The sequence below is a fragment of the Syngnathus leptorhynchus genome, chromosome 4, assembly GCF_054491065.1.
Source record: "Syngnathus leptorhynchus isolate UIUO chromosome 4, UIUO_Slep, whole genome shotgun sequence".
Taxonomy (NCBI): Eukaryota; Metazoa; Chordata; class Actinopteri; order Syngnathiformes; family Syngnathidae; genus Syngnathus; species Syngnathus leptorhynchus.
Genome location: NC_141198.1, coordinates 16,292,288 through 16,307,541, shown reverse-complemented (window position 1 = coordinate 16,307,541; position 15,254 = coordinate 16,292,288). Strand labels below are relative to the sequence as shown.

General features: G+C 44.3%; 4 protein-coding genes across 8 annotated transcripts; 2 read left to right on the top strand and 2 right to left on the bottom strand.

The window, feature by feature from the left end:
- Window positions 1-154: 154 nt before the first annotated feature.
- On the bottom strand, window positions 155-6,280 carry mccc2 (methylcrotonyl-CoA carboxylase subunit 2). The gene is made up of 17 exons (XM_085909692.1): window positions 5,993-6,280; window positions 5,324-5,390; window positions 5,147-5,231; window positions 4,892-4,993; window positions 4,611-4,738; window positions 4,368-4,480; window positions 4,149-4,262; window positions 3,973-4,037; window positions 3,671-3,770; window positions 3,502-3,597; window positions 3,284-3,356; window positions 3,061-3,137; window positions 2,161-2,227; window positions 1,922-2,078; window positions 1,598-1,712; window positions 1,173-1,258; window positions 155-1,086 (listed from the first exon to the last, which is right to left on the bottom strand). Exons 1-17 carry the CDS (start codon window positions 6,122-6,124, stop codon window positions 969-971), a joined length of 1,695 nt encoding a protein of 564 aa, XP_085765818.1. The 5' UTR covers window positions 6,125-6,280; the 3' UTR covers window positions 155-968.
- A 304-nt stretch (window positions 6,281-6,584) lies between these two features.
- On the top strand, window positions 6,585-9,089 carry LOC147058508 (uncharacterized). The gene is made up of 4 exons (XM_085909699.1): window positions 6,585-6,952; window positions 7,095-7,221; window positions 7,303-7,436; window positions 7,509-9,089. Exons 1-4 carry the CDS (start codon window positions 6,839-6,841, stop codon window positions 8,151-8,153), a joined length of 1,020 nt encoding a protein of 339 aa, XP_085765825.1. The 5' UTR covers window positions 6,585-6,838; the 3' UTR covers window positions 8,154-9,089.
- On the bottom strand, window positions 8,538-12,923 carry rsrc2 (arginine/serine-rich coiled-coil 2). Of its 5 annotated transcripts, XM_085909694.1 has the most exons (10): window positions 12,664-12,915; window positions 12,084-12,225; window positions 11,916-11,956; window positions 10,629-10,786; window positions 10,385-10,519; window positions 10,196-10,312; window positions 9,959-10,035; window positions 9,617-9,894; window positions 9,440-9,529; window positions 8,538-9,372 (listed from the first exon to the last, which is right to left on the bottom strand). In XM_085909694.1, exons 1-10 carry the CDS (start codon window positions 12,667-12,669, stop codon window positions 9,187-9,189), a joined length of 1,230 nt encoding a protein of 409 aa, XP_085765820.1. In that variant the 5' UTR covers window positions 12,670-12,915; the 3' UTR covers window positions 8,538-9,186. The 5 variants fall into 5 exon arrangements, with proteins under 5 accessions (XP_085765820.1, XP_085765819.1, XP_085765824.1 ...); XM_085909693.1 differs by having other exon boundaries at window positions 10,196-10,519; window positions 12,664-12,923; XM_085909698.1 differs by lacking the exon at window positions 12,664-12,915 and adding an exon at window positions 11,091-11,201 and having other exon boundaries at window positions 10,196-10,519; window positions 10,629-10,809; window positions 12,084-12,190.
- A 535-nt stretch (window positions 12,924-13,458) lies between these two features.
- On the top strand, window positions 13,459-15,128 carry isca1 (iron-sulfur cluster assembly 1). Its single transcript, XM_085909700.1, has 4 exons — window positions 13,459-13,626; window positions 14,109-14,162; window positions 14,261-14,366; window positions 14,547-15,128. The coding sequence occupies exons 1-4, from the start codon at window positions 13,474-13,476 to the stop codon at window positions 14,693-14,695; spliced, it is 462 nt and encodes a 153-aa protein (XP_085765826.1). The 5' UTR covers window positions 13,459-13,473; the 3' UTR covers window positions 14,696-15,128.
- The last annotated feature ends 126 nt before the right edge of the window (window positions 15,129-15,254 follow it).

The window sequence follows — 15,254 nt, the reverse complement described above, 5'->3', positions numbered from 1 at the left end:
GGACAAAAATAATAATGAGAGGCAAATCGTTGCATCATTTTAGTGTAGCAATTGATGAGGTCAGAGAAGATAACCGTACAGTGGTGGGGGGGAAAAGCCACAGGTGAAAATATGAAGTAACAATGGCCCACTCTCAAAAGAGACTGACTAAGGATTGCAGTCAGGATTTATTTTTAGACTTCCAGATGAGTCATAATTGTCCTGAGTAGATTCTGTCAGGGAGCGAAACGAGCCGCTGAACCGCGGGGCATCTATTAAACATGACACTTGCACACTTAGCAAGCAACTATGAGCACATTTCTGGGCTAAGGATGAAAGATGTTGCTCTCTACGTCTCTTCGGTGATTAAGACTTAGCGGAGGGATGAGGGAACTGCCAGAAAACGGAGCTGTAGGAATCGAGCTAGGATTTGGTAAACGGTGCTGTTCAGTAAACTCTTTCCTGTCAGCTGGATTCTGCTAAGAGTGGCCAGATTAAAAAAAAAAAAAAAAGGAAAATAAATGGAAGGGTGAATCATAGGTCGAAGGAGATGGAACTAAAAGTCCAGCCATCCATTTTCAATTCCACTTATCCTGTTCAGAGTGACTTCAGGGGTCGACGTGGGAGGTTGAGAACGACGTTTTGGATGCTTCTCGTTTATCACGAGGCAAGCTGGACAGCTGAGTGAATCGCTACACTATAAGAATCGGGGGGGGGGGGGTTGTTTCAGGAAGATTTTTTTGGGACTCAACAGTGCCCTCACGTGATAATCCCTCAAAATGTGACACTTGTAAAGAAAAGTCATCCCGCTTTGTTTAGACAATTGATAATATTTCAAGGAAAATCATTTACAAATTGTAACAGTTAAGGCACAGTTTTACACTGGCCCCTAATATCCGGTCAGTTCATAATTATTTTTTTTTTTTTGGTGACACACACAAAACAAAGCTACAAAAGAAACATGCGTGTACATGACCAGGCTGTGCGTATCACATTCGGAACACTCCGAAACGGGTCTTCTTCGTTGGTGCGTTAAGTGCGGCACTCAGACTTAGTCCCAGCACCAGGCGAGTGTCAGCCGGATCGATAATTCCGTCATCCCATAGTCTGAGGTGGAGGGGGGGGGGGTTAGACATGAAGCGTCATCGTTTGATGAAAGCTAGTTTCCAATGACATTAGATCTGGGAGGTTACCTGGCGCTGGAGTAGTAGGGACTTCCCTCTTCTTCAAATCGCCGCACTATTGGCTCCTTCATGGCGGCTTCCTGCTCTGCGGTGAACTACGGAGAGGCCAAAAATGATGATTGTGATCATGTACGCACGAAAAAAAAAAAAAAAGATAGATATATCACCAATTTTGCCACCATATGCAAATTCATTTGAAGTTGAAATCGATCTGTCGGCATATTATATGCGTCTCATCATCTGAATCATCAGTACCGACATGAGGTGTCTCCAAGCTCTCGCCACCTCCCCCACGGGACATTTAACGGGTTTTAATTGCCGCCGACGGCAGCACTAATCCGAATCGTGATGACATTAAGTCATGGTGTAATGGTGATCTTGAAATAAATAGCGCTTTTTGGCAGGATAGCATGAGTAGCTAGCCTTTGGGCTACCTCTTTTCCCTCTCTGGCTCGTTGGTCCTTGGTGATGGTGGCCAGGACGGTGGCGGCTTGTTCCCCGCCCATGACGGAGATCCTGGAATTTGGCCACATGTAGAGGAAACGGGGGCTGCGGAGGGAGACGGTCACTCGGACGGTTAGCGTGTTTTGGATCTGTCAAAGACGATGACGTCGATGGAAAAAAAACACTCTCGGCGCGATTGCCGGAAAATTGCCGGCCGGGCGAGTCGGAACGAAGAACTAACAAAGCGCGTGCGGTTTGTCTTCTAACGAGCCGAACGATCGTTATTGTTTGTGAAGTCGGCGGCGTCGTCTTACCTGTAGGCTCGTCCGCACATGCCGTAGTTGCCTGCCCCGTAAGAGCCGCCGATGATGACGGTCATCTTGGGGACATTAGCGCAGGCGACGGCGGTGACCATCTTAGCGCCGTCCTTGGCGATACCGCCGGCTTCGTATTCTTTGCCCACCATGAAACCTTGACGGGGAAGACATTTGGCAGCTTCTCATTGACCGAGCTCACCTTTTTTTTTTTTTTTTTGTAAATGCTGCCGGCTCACCTGTTATATTTTGCAGAAAAATAAGCGGAATGTTTCGCTGGCAACACAGCTCGATGAAATGCGTGCCCTGAAACGAGGAGAAGTGGATGGAGTCGATTCGACAAAGAAGTGTCGAGACATGCTCTTAGCGTCTTTGTTCGCGGGTTCTCTCCTCATTAGAACGTGTTAACAAAGCCGGGAGGAGCAATTATCACGTCATTTTCCAAATAGCCATCGTTTCTTTGCGGCAAGCTTTTGCCGCAATACAAACAACTCGAGAGTGAAGCGTTTTGGCCGATGACAGCGCGTCTCCAAAGCGCGGACGCGGTATTGATTTTCCCGGGATGTGCTTGCCGAGCACATTTCAAGCGGCGTGCCCGTCGCGTTCACGCTGATAAAACACCCCCGAGTTGGCACTTTCACACCGAGACGGGAAAATGAATCAGATTTTGATCCTCCTACGCTGTGGAATCGAACGGCGATTGTGAAAGGCGTACGAGTCTATAATGACGCATTCAACGCCCGGGCGCATTTCGAGGGCCGCTTACAGTTCGGCGCCGTCTGCGGGAGAATAGCCTTGCAAATTAACTGAAGGATGTTGAATGAAAACGATGGGTGGCTTTCAAACGCCACGCTATCACGAGAATATCGGAGCGGGCCCAGACAAACGCAATTAGAGAGCTTATTGTTGCCGCCCCTCCGCTAAGAAGGGTCAGAACAAATCATCTATTAGGGCCAGACACTCTCGTGAGAGGAATATTGGTATTCATTGTTGGAAGCGGCGCGTAGCCCCAGTGGGAGGGGGGGGCCGACTCGACTGATGCGTTTAAGTCCTTGACACTTCAAGAACACTGCGGTGTCACTCTTTGGAAAAACTTTCACTTGACTGAGGTCGCTTAGCTCACAAACAAAAGGGTTCACCTTTTTGGCAGATTCCGAAAAGAGCACCCCGTTGTTGCCGATGATTCCGACGGGGTAACCGAAGATTCTGGAAAATCCTGCAGGGAAATAATCAGTCAAATGCAGGCTATGGATTCCCTGAAATTCAAATGGACATTGAAATTGTGTAGAATGCAATTTTTTTTGGGGGGCGGAAACAAAGACTTGCTTCATTCGGGCTTGACTTCTTATGTGAGCAGCGTACCTGTCACGAGCGTGTCTCCATAGAATGCCTTGAATTCATCAAATTTACTCCCGTCGACAATTCTGGCGATGACCTACAATCCCAAAAAAAAAAACACAACACGTGTACAATACATGCTAAGAGATCAAAATGCGAATGAAAGAGATGACTTGAGGTTTTCGAGGTACATTTTACGTATATATACAATCATACGACTTCAATCTATGTAGCCGACGTACCTCTCTGACGTCAAAGTTGCGTTTCAAATTGTCCCCGACAATGCCGTAGAGTTCGTCCGCAGGGTAAAGAGGAGCTTGGGTGGCTTCGGTAGTAACCTGAAAGACACGGCGACACAACATCGTCTCGTCTCGTCTCGCGCGCCGCACAACTGACATCTCCTGGACTTACGTCAAGGTTTTTCTTGTAATTGAGGCTTCGTACGGCCTTCCGCGCTAAATGAAGAGCGTGGTTGTCATCCAAAGCGTAATGGTCCGTCACACCGGACTTCCTGTGGATGGCGGACATCGATCAGAGAAGATATTTCACAGTAGAATGTTTTACTGCGTAAAGGAAACACAAACAGTGAAATGAAAAACGACATCATCACTGTCGATATAATTGTAGCTGACACCTTTCCTGTTTCTGGGACTTCAATGAAATGTGAGTTATTTCAACAACAATAAAAAAAAAAAAAAAGTGCTGTTTTCAACCTGCAGTGAAGATCGGCCCCTCCGAGGTCCTCGGCAGAAACTTGCTCTCCAGTAGCAGCTTTGACCTGAGAACACACAAGCAAAGGGGTCACCAAATGCATAATGACAACAAATCACATACTGTCGGTCTGTGAGATTTTTTTTTTTTATCGTTGAAATAAATAAACGTGACGTACCAGCGGAGGTCCGCCGAGGAAAATAGTCCCTTGCTTCCGGACGATGATGCTTTCATCCGCCATGGCCGGGACGTACGCTCCGCCAGCTGTGCAGGAGCCCATCACCACGGCAATCTCGAGGACAAAATAAAAAGACGGCATTTTTAGAAGCGGCTTTCGTGAAGTTGGGACAGGGGAAAATAAATAAATAAAAACATCAGGTAAGAGCTGAAGTGTTACCTGTGCTATTCCCTCTGATGACAGCCGAGCCTGGTTGTAGAAAATACGGCCAAAGTGATCTCTGTCGGGAAAAACGTCGGCCTGTCTGGGAAGATTGGCGCCTCCTGAATCCACTGGAGCCATCAAAAACATCATTTTGTGATGCGCACATTTATTTTAGAAGAAAGCTTTTCCATCTTGCGCATCTCTGGAAGGTGACTCCTCAAAAAAAAAAAAAAACAACAACAACAACAAAAATCATACCTAAGTAGATGCAGGGCAAATGATTCTGCTGGGCGATTTCTTGTGCACGAAGATGCTTCTTGACTGTAACGGGGTAGTACGTTCCACCTTTGACTGTGGCGTCATTGGCAACGATGACACATTCCACCCTGAATCAGAAAAACAAACCCGACCCACCGATGTGGAATTCAATGAGAAAACTATGCAAATGACATCATTACCTATCCCAAAAAAAAAAAGTCGAAAATAATCAACATTTTAATATCATTAAATTGTGGCTGTAACTAACACAGCGGATTTACCCAGACACTCGTCCAATCCCAGTGATCATCCCGCCTGCTGGCACTTCCTCTTTTCCATACAACTCGTACGCTGCAAACTGGGAAAACTCTAAAAAGGGAGTCCTGCAGAACAATTAGATGACATCCTTAGGCAAAACAACCATAGAGGGTAAATTATCTGGAGTGGAAATTGTACATGTATTACATATCAAAATATTTGTGTCCCATTTTAGCCTTGATTTTAGAGTGTGGCCCAAAAGAAAGAATGAGCAGTACCCTGGATCCAGGAGTCTGTCGATGCGTTCTCTGGGTAAGAGTTTGCCACGCGAAGTGTGAAGTTTTCTGGCTTTCTCTCCCCCACCTGTAGTCACGACAACAGAATGAAAGTTAAGTAAGTTGTGAAAGTCACTATTGGGATATAATATTTGAAAATACAACAAGAATTCAACAAACCTAATTTAATCTTCTCTGTCCGGCTTTTCAATTCATCAACGAGAGCTTGCATCCGCTCATAATTCTCCTAGAAGACAAAAGTGACATTTGTCATGGGAAATGGACTTCAATTCACCCATTCACATCCAAAAGCTTCAAGATGAGTCGTATGGCTTCTTGTTTGCGTAGCATTAAAAAGTGGGCAAATATTGTAAAGATTGACAACCCTCAAATTTCAAATCCAGGGAAAACCATTGTCAGTGTAAGAGCAGTTGATTTTGCTTACAACTAGACTAATACCAAGGATTTTTTTTTTAATTGAGGTACACTAAGCACAGCATCTAATTAATGTACTCATTGAAGAAATCCAGATCTTTTACCATCTCATGTCAGCACTACTCAGAGTTGATTTGGGTGTAAAATATAGTTTGCTGGGCTAACTTGCAGAAAAAGCTTGTAAAAGCCATGTTAGTACATCCATTAGATGTATTTAATAGCTACACTGTGTATAATCACCCCGATGCTTCACTTATAAAATAATTAATACTTTTGCTGCTTTTGTGTAAGTTAAAGACCTTTTTTTTTTTTTTTCCCCCAAGTCAACATTGTGACCTTTAACTGAGGCGTGTTGCTGCTCTCAAACATTTGGAAGGTTGCCGCTAGCCAGTTGACGCTAGCACGTTAGCTCACCTGATAGTCAACAGAGTGTTTATCAGGCTGAGAGCCGAGCCGGGCGACTTTGTCACCGTGGTACGATCGCGTACACGGCAGCGGGAGACTCCTGCAACGGAGCAGCAGCGGTTTAAGAGTTTGAAGAAGCATGTTCAGGCCAGATTTGGACTCAAAAGAATTTTTTTTTCCTTCTCGTTCTTAGGCTAGCCTAGCCAATAGTTTTGGCTCGTGAGTGAACGATTCGTTCAAAAGAACGAATCCTTTCAGTGAACGAATCACTTCCTAAAGTGATTCGTTCTTTTTTCAGTTTAGATGACTTCAACCAGGCGGCTCGGTGACTAATGCATGGTTAATCAATCATAATAATGCATGCTAAATCAATCAGTCAATCAAAATGCATGGTAAACCAAACAGAATGATCATGCAAGGTCAATTGCATTCATATGATTACTCGCAACTTCCATTGGCGACTTTTATATCCAGCGGATAGCGCTGTCGGCATCTTACACACGTAGCCGTTGAGTTGCATAATATATATAAATATATATAATATAATATCAATATAAACAATCCCTTTCTGTCCTATATCTGGCAAATTCTTGGAAAACATCCTTTAGTGAAGCAAGGAGAATTTGTCAAAACAGTGTGCAAAATACTATTCAAACCACAGAATCCAAGAATCAGCCGACACAATTTAATCCAAATACTCCGATCCCATAATCTACCCAGGGAGAGCGCGTTAGCCCTTTATCGGCCACCGTACTTGGGAGATGCTAGCAAGTGTGTTTTGTTTATTTAGCGAGGGAATCGAACTCAAGTTCCCCCCTTTATGTCAAACTAATCCGCTAGTATTGTACGGGGACAATGTCGAACGTTCGCTACTTGTCATTACCGCATTGGGACGGAGGCTCGAGGAAAATTCGTTATATTTACTTGGCAAACGAATCGGCTTTCACACTTACAGATTGTCACCAAAAGGTACTTGGACTAGCCAGATCCATAATTGTTTGGGGCAACTTTGCTCATAGTGTAGTAGTAAGTTTTAATTGGTTACTTTAAAGTGTGCATCTTTATGGTTGTCTCAAATTTTAAAAAGTGTTAAACCTTTTATTTTTTTCAGGAATCGGTACCTCTTTTTCTAGGTGCCGACCTCTTGGCTAAAACGGATATCCGTTCCGAGAACCATCCCAGGCATCACGCAAAGTTTTCCAGAAAAGGCCTGGCCACCAAAATTCACTTCTCTTCTGGTAAACACAACAACAAAGCAATCAATCCAAGTAGTCTTGGTGAAATCAGGCTTCTTGTGTGTTTTTTTTTTTATTTGTCAGCCTTTAGGTTACGAGGGTTGAAGGTGGCTGCGTCCAGCAACGGCTTGTGGTTCTACACCATTCACGGGCTTTTCCGTATTGCCTTTGAGATGTATGACAAGCAGGAGCAATTGCTGGTCATGGAAAACTTCCAGGTGGGATGAGAATATTGTTCCAGAAAATAACAAACGCTAACACTTGACACCTTTGGTACCCCCTTGTTGCAGGATGCGTGGAAATCTCAGATGAGAGACAGCTTGCTGAAGACCAGTTACAACCTGTGTGCACAGCTAGACCCATTGGACAGCGGGAGTGAAGTACCAGACAACAAATCACCCAAGCGGCCGGAGAACAGAAGTAGAGACATTGCAACGGATCACTCTTACTCCATGCAGCAGAGCTCTCAAAGCACATCTGAATTTGGGATTAAACTCCAGAGTCTGAGTGACAAACTTGCAGCCAAAGACTTCACGGAGCAAAACCTAGAACTGGCCCTGTTCCTTCTGGAGCACGCCGAGCGCTGCCTGGACGAGACGGCCAAGGGGCGAGATGCGGCGGAGGTGGCGCTGGCAGACTGGCTGGGGCGCCGGTTCGCAGAGGCCCACACTGACATAAGCCAGAGGGTAGAGGCCTTCAAGGAGCACCACATCCAAAGGATCGGGGAGCTGCCGCCTGCCGAGGAGCTGGCTGCGCAGCTGTTCCCCGACGCCATGAGGACGCTGCTGCTGAACTGGATGGGGCTGAGTCAGGAGAAGGACTTGGCCAAAAGGCAAAGCGAGTACCCCATCCTGCTCCTCATCTTGGAGTTTGCCAACCACAACCTCATCACTGGCGTGGCACATGTGCTCTACTCCACTCTAATTTGCAAGTAGATTGAAAAGGGATGGAAGGAAATTTGATTTTTGTACAGAGGAAGAAAAAAAAAAAAAATGCACTTTTTTTTTTGCCAATATGAACTCTTATTGCAAGATACACAAGGAGGATGGTATTTGGGTCTTCCCAAATGTAGTACTAGTTAGAAGCTGTTATGTCGGCAAGAATTTGTTTGACTCATTCCACGTACATATCCTTAACCGAACAATGTATGTGAACCGATTTGTAACCTCATCGGAGCATAGTATCCGAAGTTTGCTCATAACTAATATTTTGTCTCGCGACACACAGGCCTAAAACAATATTTCAATAACAAAAAGCTTGTAACTGGTAGAAATGTGGCACACTTACGATAACGCCCCACTCACAAATCAAGTCAAATATAGCCTTCCGGCAGTATTTTATTTAGGTTTGAAATCGCCTTTTGTGTTTGCGTGTGGCACTCTTGGAAAGACTGGAGCATTTGTTTTTTTTCCATTAGGGTCCAACTTAAATAAATTTAAATGCTACATGCAAACAAATTCTATATAATTAGTATTTGTGGGTTGAAATGTTTTTAAGGGGCTTCCCCCCCCCAGCGCCAAACAGTTCTGAGATTTGAATGGGTGTTACGGCTATAAACAGGTCACACATGTCATTCTTTTCCCAAATACAACTCTCAAAAGTTTGGGCATATTAGGCTTTCGGAACAAATCTTTTCAAGTCAACTTAATTTGAGCTTTCTGGAGACTTCAGCGTTCACGTCCGACATTACAGTATTTTCGCTCATTCGCCCCATGTTGGCTAAATTGAAATCAGAAATCAACTCAAAATTTCCAAGGACTTCTGTGCCTTGCAGTGCATTTAAGGTTTACCCAAAAGGCCAATATTCCAAACTTTTTGAGGATTACTGAAGTTTCAATTTCCACATGTAAAAAAAAAAAATATACATATACTACCACAGCGTTGTCCGTTTTGAGCCACGTATGCATCGGTAGGACTTCTTATTTACACCATCCTCGAGGAATAAATTACAAAGTCCCACGCAGACCCCTAGAAAGAATCCATCCCACGAGAAAATGCCGAGGAGAAGCCGAGGCCCATGCCGCGCTGGGTGTGTGTCTGCGATCGGGCCATCTCGTACTGCACGTCCAGATTGCGGAATACCTCCTCCTGCTTCTGGAGGGTCTTCAGCCCTTCGTCGTTGAGTGGTCTGGACGCTTCGCCCTCCTCGTCAGCCTGGCGGAACCAACGGCGGGAATCGCACGGTGTCGACAATGTGGAAATATGGGATTGAGGTACTCACCTTAATGCCCATTAGTTTGCGAAATTTGACATTTTGGTCCTTGTTGCCAAAGTTGAGATTCTCCCACAGCTCGGCCGTATGGGACTTGTCCTGAAAAATATCAAAAGACATTGTTGCGTGGAAGAAAAAAGAAAAAAAAATTCCAATATGTTCAATGATGCCAGAGGAACATTTTACCCCGTCCTTCTTTCCCTGCCACAGCTTCTTGCGCTTCTTCTCCTGGTCAGCAAACTTGCAAGGGTTGACCGCGGACGGGTTGTAGTAGGTGGGCACGGCAACGCCCGCCTCTGCCAGCGCCCTGGCCTGCAGCGCCGCCATCTGCGCCGCCATGGCGATCTGCGGCGTCACCTGGGTGCCCGACGCCAGCAGGGCGGCCACGTTGAGGGCGTGGTTGGAGGCGGCGGCCACGGCCGAGACGGTTGTCGGGGTGGCTGCGATGGCCACCGGAGAGGTCGCTGGGAACAAAATCAAGGCCTTTAGCGCAAAGAAAAGTAGCGCTGCATGCAGCCGAAGCCTCACCTTCCATATCCTCCTGCGGATGTTTTTCTGACAACTCCTTCTCCTTCTGCTCCTGGAGCTTCTTGGCTCGTTCTAACCTGTAGAAGACAAGCAAGCTTACTTAGATGACATTTGCAACTTTATGACTTTGATTGAAGGGCTGTTTTCGAGCGAGGCTCAGCCGTGGTAGTCCCCAGAGCCACGTTTTACAGAGTGCGGCTTGCTTACTTACAGAGAGAGCGACTTTTGCGCGCTTACCTCCTGGCTAGGGCCTCTTGTGCGTCCATGGCTGTGTTGCGGCCCCGGAAGATGGGCGGATTAGCGGAGCCGCTTCGACTCCTCTTGCACACCTTTTCGCTCTTTTTCCTGTGCTCCCTGGCGTGAGCACATGTATCCATCGGGTCACGACATACACGTTTGTAGTAATCGTCATCTGCCGGGCCGCACCTGCTCCTGCTGCGGCTCCCGCTACGGTAACGTTGTTTGGACCTGGAGCGCGACCGAGAGCGAGCCTTCCTCTTCCTGTCGCGGCTGTGTGATCGTGACGAGCGCCGCCTGTCCCTGCTCCTGCTGTGGTGTCGCCTGATGGGGGGGGGGGAAAACAGACTTGCTGTGATGAAGTTACTTGCATCGTTATCAAAGTGGTGGAATGTGCCGTGTTTTAAAGCCAACGAGCGACGGCCGGGCTTACCTCTCTCGCGAATGCGACCGGGACGAGCTGCGACCCCTGGAGGACCTCCTGTCTTTGCGCCGCGACCTCTTGTCGCCGTCCTCGGCAGAGAGCCTCTCGTGGTGCTCGTCTGCTTGCTTGTGCGATTTGGACGGCTTCTCCGGCTCTCTCTTTCGTGCCTGTTTCAAGAAGAAGTGGGTCTCTTTCAGGAAAATAGTGCAACAAAAAGAGTTAGTACCATGGCTTGCAAGGACATCAAGTGATTGTACATTCAGACATTTTGACAAAAACATCGGAGCTGATATTTGAAACCTTCAATAAGCATTTCTTTTTTTTCTTCCCGTATGACACGATGCTACAGTGTCCATTTGAAAAGATACAAGACGGCACTTTATACACATAAGCAGAGAAATGTCAACTAGAGTTACAAATTCATATGACAGGTGAGAAAGACATGAATGTGTTTGAATAGCAAATAGTTACCTGTCCCCGGAGTAGACATATTATTTTGCTATGTCAGCATCCTCCTCTGTTCAGTCTCTTCGTGCTTTAGCACGCTGAGTGTGATTTATCGTAGAAATGTTATCATGTGGTCTACGCACACAATTTTAACAAAAGTAAAAAATAAAAGATTTAGCTAATCACTACAGAATATGGTTGCAAATGACACATATCCAAGGATGAAATGTCAAAGCCACGCTCATCTTTTCCTTTCTGACTTCATTTTGTCCGGCCCACTCAGGGGTCCCCAACCTTTGCTTTAAACCTTCCGTAGCCACCATCTATCGATAACACTCAGCACAATGTATTCAGAGCGCTTCAACTTTTTCACATTTTGTTTGGTTACATCCTTATTCCAAAATGGAACAATGAACTTTTCCCTCAAAAATTCTACTCATAATATCCCGTAATGACTGATCTGAAAAATTGCTTTGAAACGTTTGTGCATTTATTCCAAAGTACCCTATAAAATTGTATATACATAAAAGCATTGGCATCCTTTGCTCTGCTTTGTTGTTTCCAGTGCTGAACGGAAGAATAGTTTTATGACAAAAACTGTTGAAGCATGAAATAAAGCCTTGACAAAATGCTATATCAATGAAATGCTGCAAATTCTTTCCAAATGTATTGAATATGACACCAATAGGAATATAGTGTTAATATGAATGAAGTCCATGGTTGGGGACCACTGATCAAATACTCACCGTGGCCACCTAGTGGCCACAAGTACTAAAAACCGACACGCTTCAAAAAAGACACATGAAAATGTGTTTTAGATTGAAAGGAATGAAGCGAGTGATTATTTACCTCTGTGCTCCTGCTGCGACTCTGCCTGTATTTCCTGTTCCCTGGAATATGACAAAAGTGGAGCAAATTACTCATTGGTTTTGCTGTCTCTTGTTTTTATTTGTTGTTGTTTTTTTTTTTTTACTCAGACAGCGGATTTCTGCAAACTGTACAGGTGCATTTACTCACGTTTTCTGTCCCTGGATCGAGACCTTGAGCGTGAATGGTGCTGTTTGGAGCTTCTGGGCGATCTGGAGGATTCCATGTTCTTCCTTTTGCTGTGATGAACCGGTGAGTTGGCTCTTTTATTGTTTACAAAATCACCACTAGCCTGAAATTCAGTTAAAAAAATCAAAATTAGAGGCATTTCAGCGAGGCTTACTGGGCCACAGACAAGTTATTGTGCAGACTTGTACATTGAAATGAATGCCCAATTTACCATTTACCGAAATAGCCTATTGCATAAAAACTACAGTAGTGTGCCTTGACGTCTAGGTACATCCAATCTATGATTTGATATGAAGTTGTTTTCTAATAACAAATAGCATTTTGACCGAACTACAAAAAAATAGTAGAACTTGAATAAAACATGGTTGGCCATCATTACCACCTAGCAGCTTAGCTAACCAGGCCTCTACGGCCAAAGTAATTCATTATTCGCCATTTTTAAGAACCATTACGTCTAAATAATATCGTAAAGTCGACGATACAGTCATTACAATGATCTTGTGTCAATGTATATCACAAATAGCATTTTGTAGTGACTTACAGACATAATAGCGGCAAGGTCTTTGTGTACACTCGACTTTTCGTCGACGCCAGAATGTGACTCGGATGTTAAACTGGTTTAGCTAGCGAGCCGTGAAGCTAAACTGAACGGGGGTTGCCAGGTTTCGTGAAAAAAACCACCTATGAAACGTTTGGTTTATGAAGCGAGCAGTAATGACAAAGTACGTAGCGATATCTATGCTTATAAATGCAACAAACGGTTCAATTCATACAAACCGTTACTGCTTTTTGGCCTTTATTATCTTAGCATTTTATGACACGACCAAATACTGCAAGTCAACCAAATTGGCAACCTACTGTAATCGCTTTACGACGCACATACGCACGCGTAATAATCCACATTAGAAAGTAGTACGTTGTTCTCATATAAATCGAATCGGAACTCCATTCTTTAATTGTAATTTGTGTTGAGTTTTTGGTGTGCGGAAATTGTTGATTTATCTAACATTTGTGGGGTTGACAAAAAGGTAGGCTGAATATTTTCTCTTTCTCGCCTTTATACTAAATCAATCAGATTAATATCTAGACTATTATATATTACACTTTTTGGAGAACGTCAACTAAAACGTCGCTTTGAATTGCTGAATGGCAATTGGACAAATTCATGTAACGTGACTTCACCGAGGAACGTCATTGGTTGAGATGGTTTTTAATGATGTTACAAAGTGGAATAATAACAATTACAGAGAGCGGTTAATTAAAAAAAAACAGACATACAAGATGAGTTGAAGGAATACGAAACGTCATATGCGCGGTTTTTAAATTAAATCAACACCTGCGTCATTGAGTCATGGTCATCAAACGAGCTGGTCATATATTACACGCATGCGCAGTCCATTGTTGTGGTATTCGCTTGATCAACATGTCTGCCTCCGTGGTACGAGCGACCGTCCGAGCGGTCAGTAAAAGAAGGATCCTTCCCACTAGAGCTGCTCTCACTTTAGTAAGTCCCTAAACCTTTGCTATAAAAAATATGGCGACGAATATGTAACTATAAGAAACTCTTTGGTGTATCACTCCTACGTAGCTAAGCTAAACTAGCAGGAGAGTGTGACGTAATGTCATGTATGACGAAATAATGACGAGTTCTAAATGTCGTTCTTGTTTTTAATGACCTCACTGACCCTGTAAATGTATTGAACGCTTTTCCCGGCTAAACTTGCTCCATAAAATTAGTCGACTATGCTATTAGCCGCTCATGCTATTTGTTTTGTAACGTCATTCGCAGTTGAGTTGCCCAACTGTTAACAAATTCTCAAGACATCAATTGTCCTGTCAGACCCTCACTGTCGTCATAAGTTATTTGCAAGCGTTGCACTTAGGGTATATTTATGTTATCGTCATAGATTTTTTTTTTTTTTTTGGGGGGGGGATTGTCATAAGGCGTCGTTTATTGCGCTTCCTGATGCAATGTTCTTTTTCCAGACACCGTCCGCTGTGAACAAGATTCGATGCTTGTTGCAGGACAAGCCAGAATATGTGAGTAATGGCTATCTTCATATATTGGTACTGTCTGGCCCTAATAGCAGGTGAAAGCTACTCTTGTTACTAAGTCGAAATGTTTTGTTTTCTTCCAGATTGGTTTGAAAGTTGGCGTGAGAACGCGTGGGTGCAACGGGCTGACGTACACTCTGGAATACACCAAGCAGAAAGAAAATTGTGATGAGGAGGTGCAACAGGATGGTGAGCTATCCCGTTTTTTTTTTTTTTACTAGTTCTACCTAACATTTTCTCGCATTGATTGCAGTATCTGTGATTTTCCTCTTTGCTAGCCAATGTTGCGGCAGTATTTGTGATGGATTTAACCTGACCCTACAATATTATAGAGTGCTCTTTTCCCCCCTTCCATGTGCACCGTGGTAGGCGTGAGGGTGTTCATCGCCAAGAAAGCCCAGCTGACTCTGCTGGGGACCGAGATGGACTTTGTGGAGTCGAAACTGTCCAGCGAATTTATTTTCAACAATCCCAACATCAAGGGCACGTGCGGCTGCGGAGAGAGCTTCAACATCTGAGCATGGCTCACCTTCCCAGACAACGTCCCGTCCAAAGCCAACAAACAAGAGACTCCGCGTGGACCATGGAGCCAGTCCTGTGACCACTGCAGACATGCTTGCAAACCTTCAATCTAATGCACCCAATCACAACTTACATTTGGTTTGATTTTGTCCTACTTCTGTCCTTTTTTTTTCTTTTTTTTTTCCAGGGAGCCTCCTTATCGCCTACTTTGCAAGAGAGTGTTTATTCATTGTAGTGGCAGTCTACTGTTTGAGTGATACGCACACATTATTGTACATTTTCACCTGAATTCAAGCATCTTGAAAATGGCTTTATCAGTTTGCATCGTCTTTTGAAATGGACAAAGAATATTTATCGTTGTGTGTAAATATATAGTGTGTGAATAAACTAAGAACCACAGAAGTGCTCAATAAAGTTATGTAAAAATCATGTGTATGTGTCACATGATATAATGTTAGATCAGAAATTCTGTTTTTGTTTTCTTTCTAATTACAGCAAAACACACACACACACACACACAAAAAAACAGTATAGTGATCACACAAAAGATTTTTG

Bases quoted from the DNA above. Each gene is read 5' to 3' on its own strand.
- LOC147058508 (XM_085909699.1), top strand. From the start codon at position 6,839: ATGTCGAACGTTCGCTACTTGTCATTACCGCATTGGGACGGAGGCTCG. The intron at 6,953-7,094 runs GTACTTGGACTA...TATTTTTTTCAG, and splicing joins TTACAGATTGTCACCAAAAG to GAATCGGTACCTCTTTTTCT. The intron at 7,437-7,508 runs GTGGGATGAGAA...CCCTTGTTGCAG, and splicing joins TGGTCATGGAAAACTTCCAG to GATGCGTGGAAATCTCAGAT.
- mccc2 (XM_085909692.1), bottom strand. From the start codon at position 6,124: ATGCTTCTTCAAACTCTTAAACCGCTGCTGCTCCGTTGCAGGAGTCTC. The intron at 3,771-3,972 runs GTTGAAAACAGC...CGCCATCCACAG, and splicing joins GGGGCCGATCTTCACTGCAG to GAAGTCCGGTGTGACGGACC. The intron at 1,259-1,597 runs GTAGCCCAAAGG...GCCTCTCCGTAG, and splicing joins GAGCCAGAGAGGGAAAAGAG to TTCACCGCAGAGCAGGAAGC.
- isca1 (XM_085909700.1), top strand. From the start codon at position 13,474: ATGGTCATCAAACGAGCTGGTCATATATTACACGCATGCGCAGTCCAT. The intron at 13,627-14,108 runs GTAAGTCCCTAA...TTCTTTTTCCAG, and splicing joins CTAGAGCTGCTCTCACTTTA to ACACCGTCCGCTGTGAACAA. The intron at 14,367-14,546 runs GTGAGCTATCCC...GCACCGTGGTAG, and splicing joins TGAGGAGGTGCAACAGGATG to GCGTGAGGGTGTTCATCGCC.
- rsrc2 (XM_085909693.1), bottom strand. The intron at 10,036-10,195 runs GTAAGCGCGCAA...TGTCTTCTACAG, and splicing joins CAAGAGGCCCTAGCCAGGAG to GTTAGAACGAGCCAAGAAGC. The intron at 9,530-9,616 runs GTAAAATGTTCC...GATATTTTTCAG, and splicing joins GGCAGGGAAAGAAGGACGGG to GACAAGTCCCATACGGCCGA.